This window comes from Vipera ursinii, assembly GCF_947247035.1.
Source record: "Vipera ursinii genome assembly, chromosome: 1".
NCBI lineage: Eukaryota > Metazoa > Chordata > Lepidosauria > Squamata > Viperidae > Vipera > Vipera ursinii.
This window is the reverse complement of record NC_139512.1, coordinates 24,875,103-24,897,024: the sequence shown is the minus strand read 5'-3', so window position 1 is coordinate 24,897,024 and position 21,922 is coordinate 24,875,103. Positions and strand designations below refer to the sequence as shown.

Sequence of the window (21,922 nt, the reverse complement as noted above, 5' to 3'; positions counted from 1 at the left end):
TTCCTCTTAAAGTAAGTTTCCATAAATATCCTGAAATTGCAGTCTGGACCATGCTTCAGAAGGCCTTCCAGGCTTGTGTAAGAGCTCTTCCTTCTTTGGCCTGCCCCTCCCTTGTCAACCTTATTTATTATGCTTGAATCCTAGAAGTAGTCTATCAAAACACCACAAGTCAATTGAAACCAAACTAGAAATTACTGGATTTCTTCTTAAAAGAAAGTACCACCACTCAAAACTGAGGGCAATTTTGGTGAAACTTCAGATCGTGTTCTTGGAAGGCCTTGTTGTTAGGGAAGGGATATAGTATTTGACTAAAATGCTCAAATTTAGGTATTGGTATGACTGAACAGTAATTCATTCATTAAATAATTCCTCCATGCGGACAGATGGATTGAAAACTGCATGCAAGATTTTTATATGTATCGGAGAAACTCTTACCTCAAATGATGCTCCTCAAAAGCAGAGGACATGTCCCCACTTGGATCCATCCACATCATAATCATGCCCCCCCAAAAAAATTCCTCCTTAGACTTCACATCATCCTTATTCCATAAGTGAGGATAAATCATCCTTAGTTCCATTGGTTTTAAAGTAGTATTTTCCCCCTTATTCTGACTCTGTACTTCAAGGAGTATACAGTCTGAATAATTGATGTAATTGGTATATGGCAGGGGTAGGCAACCTTGGCTCTTTCATGACTCGTGGACTTCAACTTCAACTCCCAGAATGAGCCAGCTGAGGGCAACCTTGGCTCTTTTATGACTCGTGGACTTCAACTCCCAGAATTCCTGAGCCAAGGTTGCCTACCCTGGTATATGGGAATGGCTTTGGGGGGAAGGAGATGCTGCCTAGAGTAGAATCAGATAAGAGAGAGCTTCACCTGCAGCTGCATAGTGGAGGGAGAAAGAAAGGACCTCCTCTCCAAGTTAACAGTAACAGAGTTCGAAGTCTAGTCCAACCCCCCGCTCCGCCAGGAAACCCTATACCTTTTCAGACAAATGGCTGTCCAGTCTCTTCTTAAAAAGTTCCAGTGTTGGAGCATTCACCGCTTCTGGAGGCAGATTGTTCCACTGGTTAGTTGTTCTAACTGTCAGGAAGTTTCTCCTTAGTTCTAGGTTGCTTCTCTCCTTGATTAGTTTCCATCCATTGCTTCTTGTCCTGCCCTCAGGTGCTTTGGAAAATAGCTTGACTCCCTCTTCTTTGTGGCAGCCCTTGAGATATTGGAACGCTGCTATCATGTCACCCCTCATCCTTCTCTGCATTAAACTAGACATACCCAATTCCAGCAACCGTTCCTTATGTTTTAGCCTCCAGTCTCTTGATCATCTTTGTTGCTCTTCTCTGCACTCTTTCTAGGGTCTCAACATCTTGTTTTCAGGGTGCAAAAGTTACGGTTACAGTTCTCGGGCTATAAAGGAGATAGCCAGAGATATGTACATTCAGAATTATAACATTCTGTTAATATAGTCTTACAATAAAGAACTGGCTCATCTGGTCATGTTTCCTGTCTGATCTATCTGGAAAGGCTGGCATCAGCATATTGGCTGGGGAATTCTGGGAGCTGAAGGCCACATATTTTAAAGTCATTGAGGCTGAGAAACATGGGCTAGAACACGTAGGAAGGAGAATCCTTAGAGAAGGATCCTTGACTTTGGCTGCTATCAGGATGTAATGGGACAGAATGGTAATTCACATTAGAAATGCCTCTCACTTCCATTTCCTCTGAAGCCTTGAGGGTGCAGATGCATACTGATCAAAACCATCTTTCAACAGCCCTTGTCTTTAGTACAAAGAGGGTAATCATTAAGAAGCCCTGGAGGAAAAAACATAGAAGAGTCTCTACCACCATTTGTGAGTTGATAGGACATTTCTCCAGTTTCTGTGGTCCTGATGACTGAGCAAGGCCAGAAACCTTGTGATCATCACCACCATCTACAATACTTGCATCTTGGAGACAACAAAGTGACAGGTACTGTGGATGGCAATATTCTGAGAATGCCTCCATCCCACCTTAAAGAAATATAGAATATCTCTTTCCGGTTGATCGATCAGTGGAGTTTTAGATATTGTGTTCTCTGCATTGCAGAGTCTGTCTTTATGCTATTCCTTGGCAAGTGGCCAGCCCTTTTCACTTTCAGAAGAATTAATGTCTCTCCCATCAGATCTTTTTTTATCTCATGACTCTTCTACAATTCCCCTGTTCAGGAGAATTCAGGTTAGTTAATTATCAGCCTCACTTTATTTGATTAGACCCAGCCTTGCCAAACTACAACTAGCCTTTGATTTCTCTGCAAGGGCATAACAAAGCAGGAGCATATTTTACAGAAAACCAGTGTTTTATCTGGGGTTATTAATGTTATGAGGACTGGGAATAAAAGAATGAAATCTCCACTGAGCCATAGGAAGCACCAGATACTCCCAGGATAGTCAGTCTCCTACATCTACTTGATAGGGTGGCAATGAATGTAATTTTTCAGATGCACCAATTTTGCATTTGTTTCCAGAGTTTCTTGGACTAAAGACAGGCTGTAAATGTTGTTCTACTTAAGTCTGAGACAGCCCGCAGCTTCATGTTAGATAATGTCCTCCTTTGTCCTACTCTGTTGGTTTGGCATCCCTTTTCCAGATTAAATTAAAGCAGGATTTTGTTATCTCGTATTGCAACCATGGATTTCTAACTCGTTGCATCAGCTAAAGTTATCATACGTCCTTCACTTCCGAAAGCTCTGCTTTAGATGCATTATTTAGTTATTTATTTTCTTGGTTTTGCTCATGAATTTTCTGTTGTGAAGCAAAATTATAAACAAACCATTTTTGCCATCCTTATGAACCTCTTTCAGATTTTCCCCCTTTTCAGACCTGTCCTTTATTTTTTCTAAGAAATTGTAGTCACTGTATGCTACTGAGCATAAAGGCCAGGTTCAAGAAGCAAACTGAAAACCCAGAGTTTGACTTCTTGCAGTTAAATGCACCCTTTTGCAAATGCAAGTAGCAGCTGTTGCAAAGAGGATTGAGGGCAATTAGAGATTGGAGCAGAAAAAGAGAGTTTAACTTTTTTTTTTCAAATTGCTGAACAAACATTTTCCTTCTAAACCTGTTTGTTGTTTTTTTCAAACTTGGCAAATTTAAGACTTGGGGACTTCAACTCTCAGAATTCTGGCTGGGGAATTCTGGGAGTTGAAGTTCACGTGCCTTAAAGTTGCTAAATTTGAGAAACATTTTTCTAACTACGCTGGTGGAATCATTAGTGCCACAAAGCAACTCCTGATTATGTGAGCAGCAATGGGAATCCCTGGTGCTCCCTGAGGCTTGGTTGTTTGCTTATAAATGTTTCATTACCCAACTAGTTAAGATCAGTGTTAGTGAGTATGGCTTTCACTCCCTTTTTCTATACTGTAGCTTGTCCTGCCAGTGCTTGTGGGGTGTGGTCTTCTCCTTTGTAGTTTCTTGATTAAAGTATTATTTTGTGCTTGTTTGTCTACTTATTTGTCTCTTTAGTAATTCCTTGATTTACAGTTTTACAGTACAGTGGGTTAGGATGCTGAGCTTGTCGATCAGAAGGTCGGCAGTTTGGCGGGTCGAATCCCGAGTGCCGCGTAGCAGAGTGAGCGCCTGTTACTCGTCCCAGCTTCTGCCAACCTAGCAGTTCGAAAGCACGTAAAAAAATGCAAGTAGAAAAATAGGGACCACTACGGTGGGAAGGTAACAGCGTTCCGTGCGCCTTTGGCGTCTAGTCATGCCGGCCACATGACCATGGAGACATCCTTGGACAAGCGCTGCCTCTTCGGCTTTGAAACGGAGATGAGCACCGGCCCCTAGAGTCGGAAACGACTAGCACGCATGTGCGGGGGAACCTTTACCTTTACTTTAGGGCAGGGGTCGGCAACCTAAAAAAGAAAAAGAGCCACTGGGAACCGGTTCCATCACAAATTAAAAAAAGAGGGAGCCGCTTGCGTGTGTCCATGCACGCGCATGCGCAAAAAGGTTTGGGGAGGTGCGCACGCACCTCCGCCCATTCGGGGAGGTGCGCGTGCACCTCTCCAAACGGGCGGTGCCACTCTCCATTTGGAGAGGTGCGCGCGCACCACTGCCCGTTGGAAGAGGTGCGCGCGCACCGGGCGGCTGGGAGCCGCTCCGGAGCCGCAGGTTGCCGACCTGTGCTTTAGGGTATTCCTAGGGTAATAAGCAGAAAACAATATCCTAATGAAGGAACTGCCAAGGAGAAGATCATACCCCCACTAGCACTGGCAGGAGAAACTACTGTACAGAAACAAAGAACACACTCAATAACACTGACAGTGTTACCTAGCCAGGTAACGAAATGTGTGCAAGAAAACAACTAAGATCAGAGCACCAAGAATCCTACAGCTCAACTCTGAGTTACATAATATTCATAGCAGGCAGCAATTTCAGATTAGTTTTTCTGGCATTCCCCCCATCCTTCTGTGGCAACCCTAATCGTTGTACGTGCACCCTGCCAATATATGAAATTTAAAGATGCATTTTGTGCTGCACCTGTTTAGGCACAGCTTTCCTTAAACAAACATTTCTTGCATTTGATAACTTCTCTCCCCTTGCTTTCTGAACCCAAGACGAACCTTTCTTTGCTGCTTCTTTCAGCTTTGCTCTGCCAGCCACCTCTAGCAAAAGCAAACTTGTGTCCCCTGGGATTGCCTCTTCCCCCAACAGTCCAAGCTGTTGTCATTACGAAAGCCTTTGACTCGGTCTGGATGGCGGCAGCTCCCAATCGGTCCGTCATCCAGACGGACCAAAAAATGGCACCATGGTGTTTTAAGAGTAGCCAGAAGGGAACTTGATTCCCTTTCAGTCATTAAAAACAAAGGTATTTCCAAATGTCCCTTCTTCCAATTAGGAGGACTTCTTAGCAAGCCAAAGTGGAGAAAATCAGGAAATCATCACCCAGAACTAATCATTTGTTCATTAGGGTACTCCTTAGACAAGGCCAAGATAAATCAAATGTCCCCAGGAAAAGGAGCTGATTTTTTCTTTCCTACATTTTTTTATCTGCTGCTAATCATTTAATGCCCACATGGCTGCTGGATAGGCTAAAACTGTTTCTTAAGCCAAACGTCCATGTTTTTTTTACAAGCAGCACTATTTTGTTTTATGTCTGCATATTTCTGACGGGACACATTTAACGGCCAAGTGCTTCAAAACTTTATTGGCTTGCCCTCACAACAACCCTGTGAGGTAGGTCTTTTGTTCCTACCCAAAAGGTGAAGAATTGGGTTGACCAAAGTGACCCATCAAAGGCCCAAGCAGCATTCCCCAACTTGGTGCACTCCAACTGTTCAGGCACATCATGACATCACTATAGCTTCCACTGGGCAGCTCGGATGTTGGACAACCGCTCCTCATCCCAACCAGCACATTGACACATCCAGAGGATTCCAGGTTGTGGAAGGCTGGTCTGTAGCCAGATGACAAGACTAGGCGTCCTGAGATCCACCTCTAGTCAAGCTGTATCCTCTATCTACTGAAACATATATTCCTCTTCCTAGGTTTTTTTTTTTTAGAATCCCGCTCTACACAGGTTAGAATGCTAACAAGACAATTCAAAATATTTCTCTTCTAACGCTGAAATCTGTAGAGTATCTTTCCCAAATCTAGAAGCAATTCCAGTTTTAGCCAGCTTCTTGCATTGTGAGATGCAGGAAGACTGAACCGCCATGGAAAAGGAATTGCCTGGCATGCAATGGGACTCAGTTTGTATCCCTGCCTTAACTAGAGCCCTGCCTACCCTTGGGCATTAGTTAAAGGCCCAAGAAGGAAAGGTCTATTCCCAGCAAGGGACCTCTTGCTGGCTAGAGCAATCAAAGCTGAGTTAAACATCCAAACTCTTATACTTGGCACCAAGCATCACTCCCGTTCCTATTGGAATGTCATGTATTTTAAGTCATTCTGTCCCTTCTGGGAGTGAATTAGGAAAAGGGGGATAGGTCCCAAGCTCTGACCTATGACATTTGGGGCCTGCCATATCTGATCCAGCAAAAAGAGCCACCGGAGAAATTGCAAAGAGCAGGACTGCTCTGCTTGGACTGGCTGCTTTGAATGTGTTGTAGTGAGCCACTGGGTGGAGGAGAACATGGACTAGAAGATACAGAGAGGGCTTTGCTATTCCATACTGCTGAACTGGGAGACATGAAGAGGAAGAGCAAAAGAGTATCCCTATTTTATTTAACTGACATTCTTGAAAAAAGGTACCGACATATCAAGGAACAGCCAATTTATGGTTTTATTAGGGTTGGGGGGGTGGGGGTGGCAACTGAAGCCTCCAAAATATGACAAGTCCATTCTGTTGCTTCTGAATCATCTTTGTCATCTCTATCTTCTCAACTTCACACAATCACTGGGTGCATGCATGGCCTTCAGCCCTTGCCAGATCAGAAAAGGAACCCCAACATATTATGTGCTACACATCACATTCTAGCACTTGTTGTGTTCCTTGCAGCCATATTGTATTGTTTACAATTGGCTGGAAGTCTTGGGCCCCCTTGTCTACAATCTTGGGATGCTATGCTAGGAAGCCTCTCTTACTAAGACATTGCTTTTTATGTAGTGTGCGTGTGTGTGTTCTACAAAAATAGTGTTTAATATCCTTAAGATAACAAATTGTTCTCTATGCAATGGAAGCCTGAAACTAGAAATATTTCAACTGCTTTCGCACTTCTTTCCTGCTTACCTACTATTTACTTCGTGGTGATGAGACAATGACTCCCAAAACACATGAGCCAAAGAGGCAAAGCATCTTGGTCAAATTAAGTTACAGTATCAGAAACAGTAATCACTGAATTGTAATAAAGCTAAAGATTTCTTGTTATAGCTTTCATTTCACCCTCTCAATCTTTTGAAAGAAAGAAAAGGCCAGAACTCGGATCATTTGTTTGGTATGCAGAAATTCCCAATTTCTGGCTATAGCCAATATTGGTGAGTGTAGCCTCTTCCTGAAACCCCTAACAGTTGTACTGGCTCAGGGTGGATAATAATTGGGAGAAGTAACCAAAAGCTCAGCTTAATACATGTCTCTTGTCTTTTTATGGAAAGCAAGACAAGGGGTCTTACTAGTTTAGTTAACTGGTGTGGGGAAAGCTCCAAGTCAGAAGCACATTTTAATTCCCAAGGAAATGGAACAATTAATTAGACCAGCCTTCCCCACCTGTAACTCTCTCCAGATGTATAGAAATATTCCTATCATCCCCGTTGACTGGGAAGAATGGGACTGATTGTCCAAGTCAACTGGAGAGAATCTGATAAATCAGACTGAGTTAGGGAATTTGTTGGCTAGTTTGCAATGCATATTTGGAATTTTGAACTTCTTGGAGAGAGTTCCCTTGAAATAGCTGCTAGAGACTTGCCTATTTTCAAAACAGCTTCTGCAGTGGACATGGCCAATGAGAAAATAGTTCTTATGCTCCACAAAAAGTGGTGCCCAACTGGATCTTTTTTTCCCTTAAGCATATATATATGTGTGTGTGTGTGTATGTGTATGTGTATATGTATATGTATATTGTAACAAATAGAAAATAATAGAATGTTAGAGGGTGGTTCCACAAAATGCCGGCTTTCGCTGGAAGTGCTAAATTAAAAAGAAGCAAAATGGGGTAGGCTGCTTTGTGGACGCATAGATGAATACAGAATTATCAGCCCTAAATTTTGCTGAGTCCCAAAGCAGCTAAAAAGGGATATGCTCCAAACTCTTGGCTTTTGTCTGAGTGCACAAAAAAGTGTACTCTAAACTTTAACCCAACGGTGCTTTTTCATGAGGCAACTGGGCTTCCTTTTTTTTTTTCTTTGAAGACATTTCACTTCTCATCCAAGAAGCTTCTTCAGTTCTGGAAGCTTCTTCAGCTTCTTTGCCAAGCTGAAGAAGCTTCTTGGAGGAGAAGCGAAACATCTTCAAAGAAAGAAAGAAAAAAAGAAAGACCAATGGCCTTGTGAAAAAGCACCTTTGGGACAACCATGACCTGGATAATTGAGAATCCCCATAGACATCTAAACTTTAACCCAGATCAGAAAGTGCTTTGCCTCATGGTATCAGGAATTTGGGCACCACGATCATGCGTTTACCACTGGTTCATTGCCATCGTTTGATGGCTACAGCACCAAGTAATGATCTCTTGCAGATCAAATGTACACTGACCATTTCCATATCTCTTTGGAACATTGCAAGACGGTAGAGAGGTTTTTAGCTGTGGGAGCTGAGTAAATAGCCATGTGAAGTATGCCATGCATATGTGACGGTTGCTTACTACTTTGATCTTTATGGGTCCCCCACTGAGCTGATGAAAGCACTCTCCTACCCTCCTGACTGTTCTTCCACTCCCATTTGTTTCCCAATGAACAAAACAAAGCACATGTGTCTTGGGTAAGTAACTATCTAGTTTGGCCCTAAGCATAATATACTATATATACATGACGTGCTTGTTCATTGTACTCTACCTACATAGTTATTCTCCTGTTTATGAGGTGGACTGCTTCTGAATGGCCGTTTTGTTAATTAAACAGAGCCAATTATTTTCAAAACCATGAGCTTTAGCTCAGGAAATCCCACATCTTAGAAGTGGCTTCCTAGTGGGAGATTGACAGGCATTATTTGGGTTCAAAATCATCCTCCCCAAGACAATATGGGAAAGAATGACATTTTGATTGCTAGCATCAACATGAAAATTAAAACCTTAGGACCATTACTGTCATTCAGCCTGTCTTGTCCCCCACTCTTAGTGGAATCATTGTTAGTTTCATCCTTAAGAACATGCAGTGCAATGGAAATGAAGTTGCACAAATGCATGGTTTCTAGAAAGGCTGCAACATGCTATGAGTGGGATGCGTTTGGCTGTGTGTGTGTTTCTCCTTTTGGGGACCGGTTGTATAAAGCAACACTGCCATGTGAGTGCACAACAGGGGCAGGCCGCTGGGGTGCAGCAGAAAGACTTTTTTTTACTTGCAAACCTCCCTTTGCAACCAAAGTAAGTCACTGGAGAACATGATGTAGCTTTGCAGCAGGATTCAAAATTCATCTTCAGAGCTGTCTGCTAAAAGCATCACCCGGTCTTGCATGCTGTTGAATTCTCTCTGCTAGTTGGGGTGAAGAGTGAAAAAGATAAAAAGAAAAGAAAAAGAAAAACATCAACAACAAGGAAGACAATCACACTTCCCAATTGTTTATTTCTTCCCTGCCTGGAAATATTCAGCTACTGCAGCTTTCTTTAACATACTTTCTTCCACATATGCTGGAGTTCAGCATATCCAAAGAGGTGAAAACCAATAAATCTGGAAGACACCAGATGGAGGAAGGCTGGGTTAGTTATAAACTTGGAGCAGCTCAAGAGTAGAGTTATCAAGACCAAAGCAGGTGCTTTGTAGATATTTGGGATACCTTGCCCCATCTCAAAAGCTAGCAAACACAAAACAATATGAGATATAACAGATCAAGCAATAAGTTCGTTCTTATTGAACTAAGATGATTGGTTTAATTGCTCTGATATATTGAAATGTCACTGATTAAAAAAAATCATCCTCTAAAAAGGTTAAGAAAATCTGACTGTTTACACCAATTCTCCAGTTTTTATAAACACTGCAGAATTCAAATTAAGCAGAAAGACAACATTAATTCTACATCACCTACAAACTACATCACCTACAAAATAATTTGTGCATGTTCCATTATCAATTTTTATACGTTTTTTGGACTGAGATTAGATTTCCAGTGTGCATTCTATCATGCCATCTTCCCCAACTTAGTGTGTTTCAGATATACTGAACCACTATGCCAAGATGATGGAAATTGTGGCTGAACATTTCTGGAGCACACTGATTGGAAAAATCTGCATATAATCATGGTGTGTGGGTGTGCGTGCGTGTGCACACACGTGCGCTTTTGGGTCAGTTTTTGACTCCAAGCAAAGGTGGCAAAATTTTCCAGAAGTGGTTTGCCATTGCCTCCTTTCTGGGGCTGAGACAGTGTGACTGGCCAAGCTGGCTTTGTGCCTAAGGCGGGACTAATACTCACTTTTTAGGAGCAAGCAATCATTTGGGGCAAGGAGAGAACTCAAGCCATTTCATAGCATTTAAAGAAGAATACCAACCTTTTGCTTATGTCTTTTAAAGCCATTTCTGCGACGGCGGTTCATGATCTTGATGCTATAAAGTGCTCCCAGGATGAAAAGGGCTCCAGCAATGCCTACACCCACTGGGACCAGCATCCCAGACATGTATCCTGCCTAAGGAAGGAAGGATGGAAGAAGAATTACAAGTAACCATCAGGTCAAGCTGGGTTTTTTTTATGCTTTTAATTATTTGGTCACTATTAATACTGCAGACCTCAAACAACTGAACTCTCTTCTTGCAGACATGTTTCCAGCTATAAGCAACCATACCGCTACTTTGCTCTGCTGTCATTTAAACATAGAAAGTAATATGTGGTCATGTGATCCCCTTTTGTGACGTTTTGGCAAGCTGAGTCAATGGGGAAGCATAGTAACTGTGTTATTAACTTTACAACTGTGATAATTCACTTAACAACTATAGCAAGAAAGGTGTAAAATCGGGCAACATTTGCTTAACAACTGTCTCACTTAGCAATAGAATTTTAGGCTCAATTGTGGTCGTAAGTCAAGGACTACCTGTAATTCCCACATTTTTAAACCACAGGAATACAATGCTATATAAATTGGCGCTGTGATGGCATAGTGGTTAGAATGCAGTATTGCAGGCTAACTCTGCCAACTGCCGGCAGTTTGATTCTCACTGGCTCAAGGTTGACTCAGCCTTTCATTCTTCTGAGGTTGGTAAAATGAGGACCCAGATTGTTGGGGGCAATAGGCTGACTCTGTAAACCACTTAGAGAGGGCTGTAAAGCACTGTGAAGCAGTATCTAAGTGCTATTGCTAGTTGCCATTGCTGTATTATAGGGCAAAGAACTGAAAAAAACACATAAAGTTCTGATTATTATTTTTTATTATCTTAAAAAAATGCAGCTGTTTCACATGAGCAGCAGTGGGCCAGAAGTATTGGCAATACTGACACACAGTACCTTCAGCATATACAGCAGTGAACCCAATACATTTCATCACTCCATCTTTATATATATATATATATAAAGAAATATGTTATTTCTTTATATGTTATATAAAGAAATATGTTATTTTTTTCCTTCCAAAAGCTTTTGATAATTAATTTCCATTTAATTATTCAAATTTCCATTTGATAATTAATTTCCATTTGATTTCTATTTATCACCTGTCTTTTGTTCTTCAATTGGAATAATTTTGGAAAAATTCTAGTATTTTACAAGTTGCTTTCAGCAGAAAAACAGATAACAAAGGATAAATATGAATGCTGATCTTGTACCATAAAACAAAACAGTATTAACAGTATAATAAAATTAAAGCAAAATAATAATAAGAGCAATAAACTAATCTCTGAGAAGCATTTACATGAATTTTGCTGATACAGAAGAAACACAAAGCATAAAATAAAGGCATAAACACTGTATATTCCCATTGCAAACAAGTATTTGCTTTAATGTCTTGGATTTTATGCTTATTTTCTCAATTCATCCATGCTAGGAGTGGGTGGTGCATTTGTGGCACATAATATTTAGGAACAGAACAAAAACAATGTGAATATAAAACTGGGTCTTCCTAAAGCCTACTCTTGCTACGTTGGTTATCTGTTGGACAGGTAGATAAAAGTACCAGCAAAGCAAAAACTGGTCTAGGCTGAAAGTTTTGCCCCACTATTTATTCTCACCCTCATTCTTTAAGACAAGGGGAGGAGATAAGTAGTACTCCTTATTTAAGCTTAAGCCCAACTAGCCAGGGGGTCTGTTCCAGATTGCGGTTAAAAAAATAATTAAAGCTGGCACATATATATGTATGACATATATAAAAAAACTGATGGAGCTTCCGTTGCACCATTGCAGCTGCCACCATCCCTTTTTTATCATTCCCCCTAGACCAGGGATAGGCAACCTTGGCTCTTTTATGACTTGTGGACTTCAACTCCCAGAATTCCTGAGCCAGCATGGCTCAGCTTGCAAACCTCCCCCTTTCCCCTCAGCATGGCTGGCTCAGGAATTCTGGGAGTTGAAGTCCACGAGTCATAAAAGAGCCAAGGTGGCCTACCCCTGCCCTAGACAGTTGGAAAGGACCTGAGAGGTCTTCTAGTCCAACCCCCTGCTTAGGCAGGAAACCTTATACCATTTCAGACAAATGGCTGTCCAGTCTCTTCTTAAAAACCTACAGTGTTGGAGCACCCACAACGTCTGGAGGCAAAAACAGAGAGACCCCCTGTAAGTAGTGATACTGCCACATTTCTAAATGTGTCAAGCTTAATGTAGCATGTATTCAGTTTGTAGCCCGATCTTCATGCAGGGCAGGATTAGACCAGCTTCTTTCTAGCCAAGGACAAAACCAAAACCCCGGACAAGCTATTTCATATTGAATCATTACCAGGGCCCTGGTCAATTATGTGACCAGGAGTGTCCACTGAGTAGGGTCATAAAAGTCAAGATGGCAGCTTTGAGAGTGTTGTTGAAGCCTTGCCTGTTTCTTATGTATGTTGTGAAAATACAATGCACATTAAAAAAGGCAAACCTTCAATGACACTGTTGAAGCCACCACCTGGATTTTTTTACCCTACTCTGTGAACACCCCTAAAAGTGATCATATCACTGGTTGGTGTGCCAGATTTGAGAGATATTCGGAGGGACCTTAATTGGATGAAATGAGACTGTCAAAAGCTTGTTCCTTATTCTCCAGGAAAAATAAGGCTGAAGTTTGTTATTTATTTTGACAAAACAACCATTTTTTAAAAAAAAAATGCTGATTTGTCTTCCAAATTTTGGTTGGATGTATTTTGGGTATGGGCAGCTGAATACAGGTAAGTCCTCAACTTATGTTGGCAATGGAGCCTGCGCTTTATGGTCATCAGTTGTGAAGATTGTAAAGTGACTAACCCAGTATTGCAACCTTTTTTGTGGTTAAGCAAACACCCTGGTTATTAAACAAACCCACTGTTCACTATGGGTGGCTTTGCTGAAAACCAGAAGTAAATAACAGTTTTCAGTAAAACCATCGTAAAAACGCAGTCACACGACCACAAGGTACTGCAAACGGCCAGCTGCCAAGACCCTGACATGTGGTCATGTGACCATGGGAGGGGTGGCCATCAAAACTTTAGAAATGGATTGTATGTACCCCTGGGGAGGTCCGTTGTAACTTCAAACAGTTGTAACTTCAAACAGTTGCTCAACAACCGATCATAATTTGAGGACTATCTGAATAACGTACAGGTTAGCCCCCCCAAAAAAAACCCTCTACACCTAGTAGAGTTAGAAGGTAGAAGGCCTAGGGAATGGCCTTAGAGGACAAGAGGAAGAGCTACTACAAGTTTGAAAAAAAGTCTCAGAAAAACCCTTCCCAAATTCACACAAAGATAAGGAGGTTCAGGGCAGAAGCTCATTTAGACTTAGATTTAAAGGGTTTTGTTACTATAGCTCTTACAGGAAAAGTAGTTCTGATCTATATGGCATTGATATCTTAGTCTGGTCTACCTTATAGGGCTGACAGTGGAGTTTCATGGATTCACGAAGCAGAAGTCAGCAGGGAGGAAAGGAAAGAGAGTAAATGAGAAACAAATAGGTGAAGATGTGTATACTGATGGGTCTAGCCCAATTCTGAACAACCAGCAAGGTCTCTTTACAGATTATTCAGCCTTCATCAGCCTAGAAGCCACATGGTGTCTCAGGTCTACAGGTCAACTATTCCCACTGCTTTCTAACCACGTTGGCTGAAAATCCCAAAGATGACATAGCAATTTAAACAGGAAATTACCACACTGGGGAAAGCTGAGTTGCATTTTGTCCAGTAAAATGATAGGACATTGCTTCTACATTTGTATTAATCTTCAGATATTCCTGCTCTCTATGGGTAGGAAGTTGTGCATGCAGAAGGGCTGTTTGCAAGTGATATCCTAGCCATTGAGCATTCTCCACAAGGACATAGCCACACCTGGGTCCTTGGTTTGTTTTAGGTTCATATGGAAATAACCACAATCAATCGTCTGAGGTGCTTGGAAATGTGTAAGCTTTTCTCCCCAACTTGCTGCCATTCCTATGTATGAGACTACGAACCTCATAAGATAGCCTGCTTATCCAGTTTAATGAGTTTAAAGTTTCATGAGAATTCATCTAGCATCTGCAGGTTCAAAGAGCTTTGACTTAACCCAAGCAAGACTGAGTGGCTGTGGGCATTTGGGCCTTCTGGAGACAAGGTTTTTCCACCTTTGGTTCTGGATGTGATAGCACTGCTCCTGATGGACCCAGTGCACAATCTAGAGATCCTCCTAGACTCATGGCTCCTGCTCAAAGAGCAGTTGGCAGCCAGGCCTAGGATAGCCTTTGCACACCTTCAGGTGGTGTGCCAGCTGTGTCCATTCCTGGACCGAGAGGCTCTGTTCACAGTCACCCGTGCCCTCATAACTTTTTGCTTGGACTACTGCAACATGCTCTACTTGAGATTGTCCCTGAAGAGCATCCAGAAGCTTCAGCTGGTACAGAATGTAGCTGCACATGTACTAAGTGGTGTCAGATATGTGACATATGTAGCACCACTTGAACTGCACTGATTACTGACCTGCCTCCAGGTGCAATTCAAGATGCTGGTTGTCACCTTTAAAGTCCTACATTCCTTGGGACCAGGTTACCTAAGGGATTGTTTCTTCCCCAACAGTTTCTACCTACCCAATGTGGTTTGGCAAGTTGGGCATGCTGGGGGTCCTGTCAGCCAAGGAACACCAGCTGGCAGAGCCCAGAAGACATGCTTTCTCTGCTGTAGCCCCAGCCCTTTGGAACATCCCCCTTCAGAGATTGGGATGGCCCCAACCCTACTGACTCTTCATAAGGCTTTAAAAACTGGCTGTGTGCCTGAATCTCACGGTCCAAAAGTGTGAAGGGTCCTGTTTTTTGGCTTTACTGATAAGTAAATTATTGTGATAAATTATTATGGTGTTTTTCTCAGCTGTTATACTTGTATTTATTTTGTACTGTTTTTAATTGTTTGGGAATTTTTTGCTCTCCAGAGTCAGTTGAGATGGGTGGCTATTGAAATTAATTAAATATATAAAATAACAATGATGGGACTGCAGTCCAACATATCTAAAGGAGACATCTTTTAGATGTGCAACACATCTAAAGGAGAGAAGTCTAAATCAGTATTTCTCAACCTTAGCAATTTTAAGATGTGTAGGTTTCAGCTGGGGAATTCTGAGCTGAAGTACATTCACTATAAATCAGGGGTCTTCAAATTTGGCCCTTTTAGGACTTGTGGACTTCAGCTCCCAGAATTCATCAGCCAGGCACACTGGCTGAGGAATTCTGGGAGTTGAAGTCCACAAATCCTAAAAGGGCCAAGTTTGAAGACCCCTGCTATAAATGTTGCTAAGGTTGAAGTATACTGGTCCAAAAATTTATCGTATGTGAAAATACCCTGCATCTGCTACAGACCACATCCTCACTCTTGATGCCCCCTGCAGCAAACCACTGCTAAAGCACTGTAAAACACTCAAATTTCAGTTCCTAGTTACGACTTGAGAAACAGGCTTTGCTTCTTTCCTGGAAGGAACATGTACTGTCCTGCCCTTGTTTCTGGCATTATGGAGAACCTACATGCAAAGTGCTCAAACAATTTTACTTCACCCTCCACAAACCCAAGTGAGGATTCCTGCATCCCACAGCTCTCTCCCCCTGTGGATTCTATTGTGGGAAAATCTACTTAAAATAAATGCATCAACCACACCAATATTTAGGTGTACATTGCATATCGAGAAGACTGTGGAATGAGAGCACATGTATTTTGACACCATCGCATAGCGATGTGGAATGACATCATGATGCACATGACACCACTTATGGAAATTCATGGTTATCATTCAACTCATAAAAGAATTGTGCTCTTGGCCATTCAGAAAGTATCACTATTTGGAGCCAGGCCGCATGAGAGGTGGGCCAGTGCTCAGTTCCACTCGCACAAGCGGCGCCCCAAAAGGTTCTCTTTTCTCTTACGTGAATGGAACTGTGTGAGCACCAGCCCATCGCTCACACGTCCCGGTTCCCCTCTCCTCCCTCCAGCCAGGCCACCACGTTGCCTGCTCCCCATGCTTCAAAAGTGGAGCAGTGAGAGCAGAGACTGACACAAGGATGCCCTGCTCAGCTTTGCTGATTCATCAAGGCTACCTGAGCAGGACACCTGATCCGCTTTTGGAGTGTTAGGCAGCCTCGGTGAGTCTGAAGGAGCAGGAAATCGTGCCCCAAAGGCTTCTCTCTTGTATGAGTGTAGCTACACAGCCCGGTTCCCCTCTCCTCCTCCCCCCCAGCTGGGCCGCCAAGCCACAAAGGTTGGGGGACCACTGGGTTAAAAGATCATCTCTCCATAGCAGATTTCTGAAAATAAAAGAAAAATACAGTTCGTTTTAAAATGCATCATTCTGAGAAGAGCTCCTTACCTTGTCTTTTAGTTTTTCCATCCAGCTTCTCACTAGAAAATTAACAACATAAAATTAATTGCAATCAAAAGTCACTGAACATTGTAGTAGCTTAAGGCCAACATTAACCCAACAATGCAATTTTGTAGAGGATTAGAAGCTCCCCAACATGTAGATCTTTCTCCATGGTAGAGGACAGGTAGTCCTTGGCCTACAACTGTTCATTTAGTTACCCTTTGAAGTTATAATGGCATTGAAAAAAGTGACTTATGACCATTTTTCACACTTATGACCGTTGCAGCATCGTCATGGTCACGTGATTTACATTTGGATGATTGACAACTGGTTCTTATTTATGACAGTTGCAGTGTCCCAGGGTCATGTGATCATTTTTGCAACCTTCTGACAAGCAAAGTCAATGGGGAGGCCAGATTCACTTAACAACTGCAGTGATTCACTTAACAAATGTGGCAAGGAAAATTGTAAAATGGGGCAAAACTCATTTAACAAATTTCTCACTTAGCAACATAAATTCTGGGCTAAATTGAGGTCGTGAGTCAAGGACTACCTGTATATACAATGGCCCAGTGGTGAGACTCAAATACCTGAACAGTTGTTTCTTTTATTGGATGCAGACCTGGGCCCCCGAGGCCTAGAACAGACTTCCGGAAGTGGCATCCATGCACCTCCGGTGGGCTATTCTAGACCTGGGAGGTCTCCTCCAGGTCTCCAAGGCCTAAAATGAACTTCCGGAAGTGGTATCCATGCACTTCTTGTGGGCTGTTCTAGGCCTGGGAGGCCTCCTCCAGGCCTCTGAGGCCTAGACTGGACTTCCGGAAGCAGTGTGCATTCAGCTGGTTCTCCGAACTCAGCAAAATTTAGCTACTGGTTCTACCAAACCGGTGCAAACTGGCTGAATCCCATCACTGCAATGGCCCCAAAAGGAGTGAACTAAGCAGCCCCCCCCCCCCAAGATTTCAGTGCTTGGACAAGACCCTTTCTGACACACGCTTAAACTCTAGAAGGTGGATTGGATGAACACCAGCAGCACCTCTGTGAACAGCTCTTCCCCACAGCCCCTCTTTTGAATCCTCGAACAGTTACCTAAACAAATCAATGTAAATATCACAATGACATGCATATTATAAATATGCAAAATATAGTTTGCTTTATTCTTACAGTGCTTTTAGAATTATGCCCAAAGTTGACTAGCAGCTCTCCTGCTACAATGTAAATGATCGTTATGCTGCAGTTACAGTATGTTTAAAATGGGTTTTTGCACTATAACACATTTTGTAAGCAAAATCACAATTTGGGATTTGAACTGAGGCCAATCCTATTCAGATCTAGCTAGAAAACTACACTGACACTGCTTTCTATAAGAGCTTGCAAAAAAGAATCCTCAGTACGATGAATCAGCAGAAATAGCTTTGTTAAACCTACTGATGCCAAAAGACTATTAAGTTATTAAGAGTTGTTGTCCTTAATAACTGCAGTTGAAAGTTTCAGTGAATAAACAGACTTATATCCAAGTTCCAGAGTATAACTGAAAGCAAGAGTCCCTAACCAATTCTTTGAAAGCATCTCTAAACCTGCAACAGATTTTGTATGTGTGTGCCCCTGACTTTCAGTGTATTAGATCTAACTAGACAACCCATGACCCATCAGGTCATTGTTTCACATGTGTCATCATTTCAAAAATATTTACTTAACCTAAACAGATCAATACCGCCGACAAAAGATTGCCGGCGGGTAACACCCAGGGGGAGGGCCTTCTCGGTGGGTGTGCCTGCCCTTTGGAACCAGCTGCCCGTAGAGCTTAGGATTGCCCCTGACCTTCACTCACTCCGCCGGGACCTGAAGACCTATCTCTTTGAGCTTTCTGGCCAGGACTGAGAATTTTAATTGTAATTTTATTTAATTGGGTTTTAATGGGAGTTTAATAGGGGTTTTATTTTATTCAAGGACTCAATTTAATTATTTTAATTGTTCTTAACTTTTGTAATGTGTATTGTTATTTTAAATTCCTTGTGAACCGCCCTGAGTCCTACGGGAGAAGGGCGGTATATAAGTCCAATAAACATAAACATAAACATAAAAAATAGAATGATCACAGGGAGATAAAAAAGCAGTGGAAATGGGGGCGATTTCTGACTTCCCGCCAGCTTCCCCACTGACTTTGCTTGTGGGAAGCTTGCAGGAAGAAAGTCAATGGAAAAGCCAACAGGGAAGGTTACAAGTTGATCTGGTATGTCTTGCACACTTGCACACTCTCCCCAACCCACACCACACCCATGTGCAATTTCCCCAATCCATGCTGAACTGTGGCACAGCCTCTCTGACCCTTGTCATGCCTCTTACGCACCCGTTACTTCCTCCATACAGATCCTTCCTAAGAAGAGATTGCAAAACAGTGTTCTCCAGTGGGGTTGAGAGGGAATATTTATCCTGCCTAAGCCACACTCAGTGCCTTTCAAAGAATCACTGAGTTCACCTCTACTTTCTCTCTTAATTTCTTTAGGAAGTTGTGTCAAGCACTGGAGAAATCAGTAGATTCAGGCAGTTCAAATGAGTATAAAGATTTATTGCAAGCTTAAGCTCTCTACAAGAATCTAACCAACTGACAGTTAAGGGAAATAAGTGGGAGTTAAGAGAGGCATTCAAGGTGGGCTGGAGTTAAATCTCTTGTGGGTGTGCAGGGGCTCATGACTTATGATGTGTTTGACCCTTCTGTCAGGCTCAGCCTGGTCACCCCCTACAAGTTGCTTATTACTGATTTCTTTGGAGTTAAGAATTTTCCAAAAGACAAACTGTATTAAACTGGGAGATTTTCCTTCTACTCTGGACAAAAAAAAACAAAACAAACCTAAGTAAGTTTACGGAGTAACAACAGAAACTTTACTTTTTGACAAACAGCACAAAGGGAAATAAAGTGTTGATTTTGGAAAGTTAAGATGCTAGATGAAAGAATATTTCCTGTGGGGTGCTTAGAAATTTCTAAAACTGTATATGAAGTCTTTGAAACTACTTGTAAGAGATCCCCCTGTGAGAAAATTTTGTTGATTGGAAAATAAACAGATGATCAGAGGGGACCTGAAGGGGAGAACAAAAGATTTTTCTTGAAGGAAAACAGACACATTAATACAATGGAGCAATACTATTTGACTACAGAAGAAATAAGGCTGTTTGGGAACGATTTACACAGAGGTTACTTACAAAAGCAAGTAATACTATAGCAGAGGATGTAGAAGAACAACGCATTTTATTGGATAAAACAGAAACTGTGTGATTTGAATATGTATTTGAAGTTTTAAAAAATGTTGGGTTAGAAAACTGATGTGGAAAAAGATGTGGATCTCAACATGGATTTTAAAATGGCAGAATGTAAGAGTGGTATGGGAAACAATGCCAAAATGGATGTATAACTAATACCAGTTGATATGGGACACAACTGAGGAGAGCATGGCAAGATGGCTCATTGATATAAAGATTCCTGCCATGGACAGGGGGTTGGAGTAGAGAACCTACAAGGTTCCTTCCAGTTCTATGGTTCTATGACTCTATGTTCTAATAACCAAGGAAAAAATACAAATAATAAAGCAGAAGAGTGAGTTGAAAAGCTTTCTTACTTTGGATTTATAGAAGGAATGTGTGGAACCAAAAAAAAAACTCTTCCTGAAAAGAGACAAGGAGTAATCGTTCAAGCTGTGCTTTGAAGGAGACAAAGAGAAAGTGATAAGAAATCAACTTGTGAGACACTACATGTTGGGAAGATTTATAAAGTGAACCAGTTGGATAAGAGTTAAAATACATAATATTATGGTTTTGTCATTTTCTCTTTTTTTTCTTTATTATTTCTTAGTTTGTATTAGTTTTTTATCTTTGTATTTGTAAATTTTAATAAAATTACAGATAATCCTCGATTTATGATGACAATTGAGCCCCAAATTTCTGTTGCTAAGTGAGACAGTTAAGTGAGTTTTGTCCCAATTTACGAGCTTTCTTGCCACAGTTGTTAAGCAAATCAGTGCAGTTATTAAGTCCATAACATGGCTGTTAAGTGAATCTGGCTTTCCCACTGACTTTGCTTGAGAAAGTTACAAAAGGTGATCACATGACCCTGGGACACTGCAACCGTCATAAATAAGAGCCAGTTGCGAAGCATCTGAATTTTGATCATGTGACCATGGGGATGCTGCAATGGTCATAAGAATGAAAAATAGTCATAAGCAGTTGTGGGATTCAGCCGGTTCGCACCGGTTCGTCAGAACTGATACCTAATTTTTTGTTGAGTTCAGTGAACCGGTTACCATAAATCTGTGAGGCATGTCACACCAGTGATGACAAATATGCAAGGCATGTCGCGCTGGTGATGACAATGTGGTGATGATAGATATGCGAGGCACGTTGTGCCAGTGATAACGATGAACAGAACGGGTTGTTAAATTATTTGAATCCCACCACTGGTCGGTCATAAGTCACTTTTTTCAGTTGCATTGTGACTTTGAATGGTTACTAAGGAACTGTTGTAAGTTGAAGACTAACTGTATTGAGAAAAACAGAGGAAATGATGATCACATGACCATGGCTGAGTGTGGCAGTGCTGAAGCAGCCGCAACTTTTCCCAATTCCAATCCCACAGGAATAATAGATCGGAGATGTTGGATGCATTCTGTAAGTTAGTCCATCTGAGGTATCCTGGTTCAAAAATGGTTACTCTGTGATGCACCTTTTGTCCAGTTGAAGGTTACAAGCAGACAAACTTGTGACACAAGTTTTCGTGTATATAGATATGTAAGTTGTACAGTGTGAGGCATGGCACGTAACTGTTTCACTATATTCTACATTGTTAACTTTAGACCCTTCTCTTTAGCTAAGTTTTAGCTAAATTTCTGAAATTTGAGTAGTTTCAGAGAAAGGCTGCACAGGTAATCTGGGGCCTGAAATTGCAAATATTTGAATCATTGTGTGCAATTTGGGCAGTTGTATAAATTTGTTTCATAAAACAATAAAGAAAGCAACTGAGAGAAGTGGGTATGTTTAGCCTTTAGACAAGTTGTCTGACAGGCTGTGTGACAGCACTGCTCAAATATCTGAAGGAGTGCCACAGTTTGTTCTCCATTGTCTGAATGGAAGATACACAATAATAGACTTATGTTACAGGAAATAAGATTCCAAATGAATTTTAGTGGGGGAAAAACTTCCTAAAAGTAAGAACAGGTCAACAGTGAAACCATTTGGTAAATGGTGATGGAGTTCCAAAAGAAGTTGGATAGATATGTATTTGGGAGCTTTTAATCCACATTCCTGCACTAAGCAAAGGATTAGACTTGATGGTGTAAATCAACACTTCATGACTGTGATTTTACATCAGAGAGCCTGAACAACTTAATTTAGCCTGGAATTAAAACAGAAGTAGCTA

At 41.6% G+C, this 21,922-nt stretch overlaps 1 protein-coding gene across 1 annotated transcript in view; it reads right to left on the bottom strand.

The window, feature by feature from the left end:
• Window positions 1-8,609: 8,609 nt before the first annotated feature.
• ARMH4 (armadillo like helical domain containing 4) overlaps window positions 8,610-21,922 on the bottom strand; it is a gene marked incomplete at its 5' end in the record, with an annotated part of 60,792 nt that continues 47,479 nt past the window's right edge. The window contains 3 exons of the mRNA XM_083350395.1: window positions 8,610-9,093; window positions 10,104-10,238; window positions 16,522-16,553. Coding sequence (XP_083206521.1) covers window positions 9,025-9,093; window positions 10,104-10,238; window positions 16,522-16,553 — 236 coding nt within the window. The 3' untranslated portion in view covers window positions 8,610-9,024. The remainder of the gene's footprint in view (window positions 9,094-10,103; window positions 10,239-16,521; window positions 16,554-21,922) is intronic.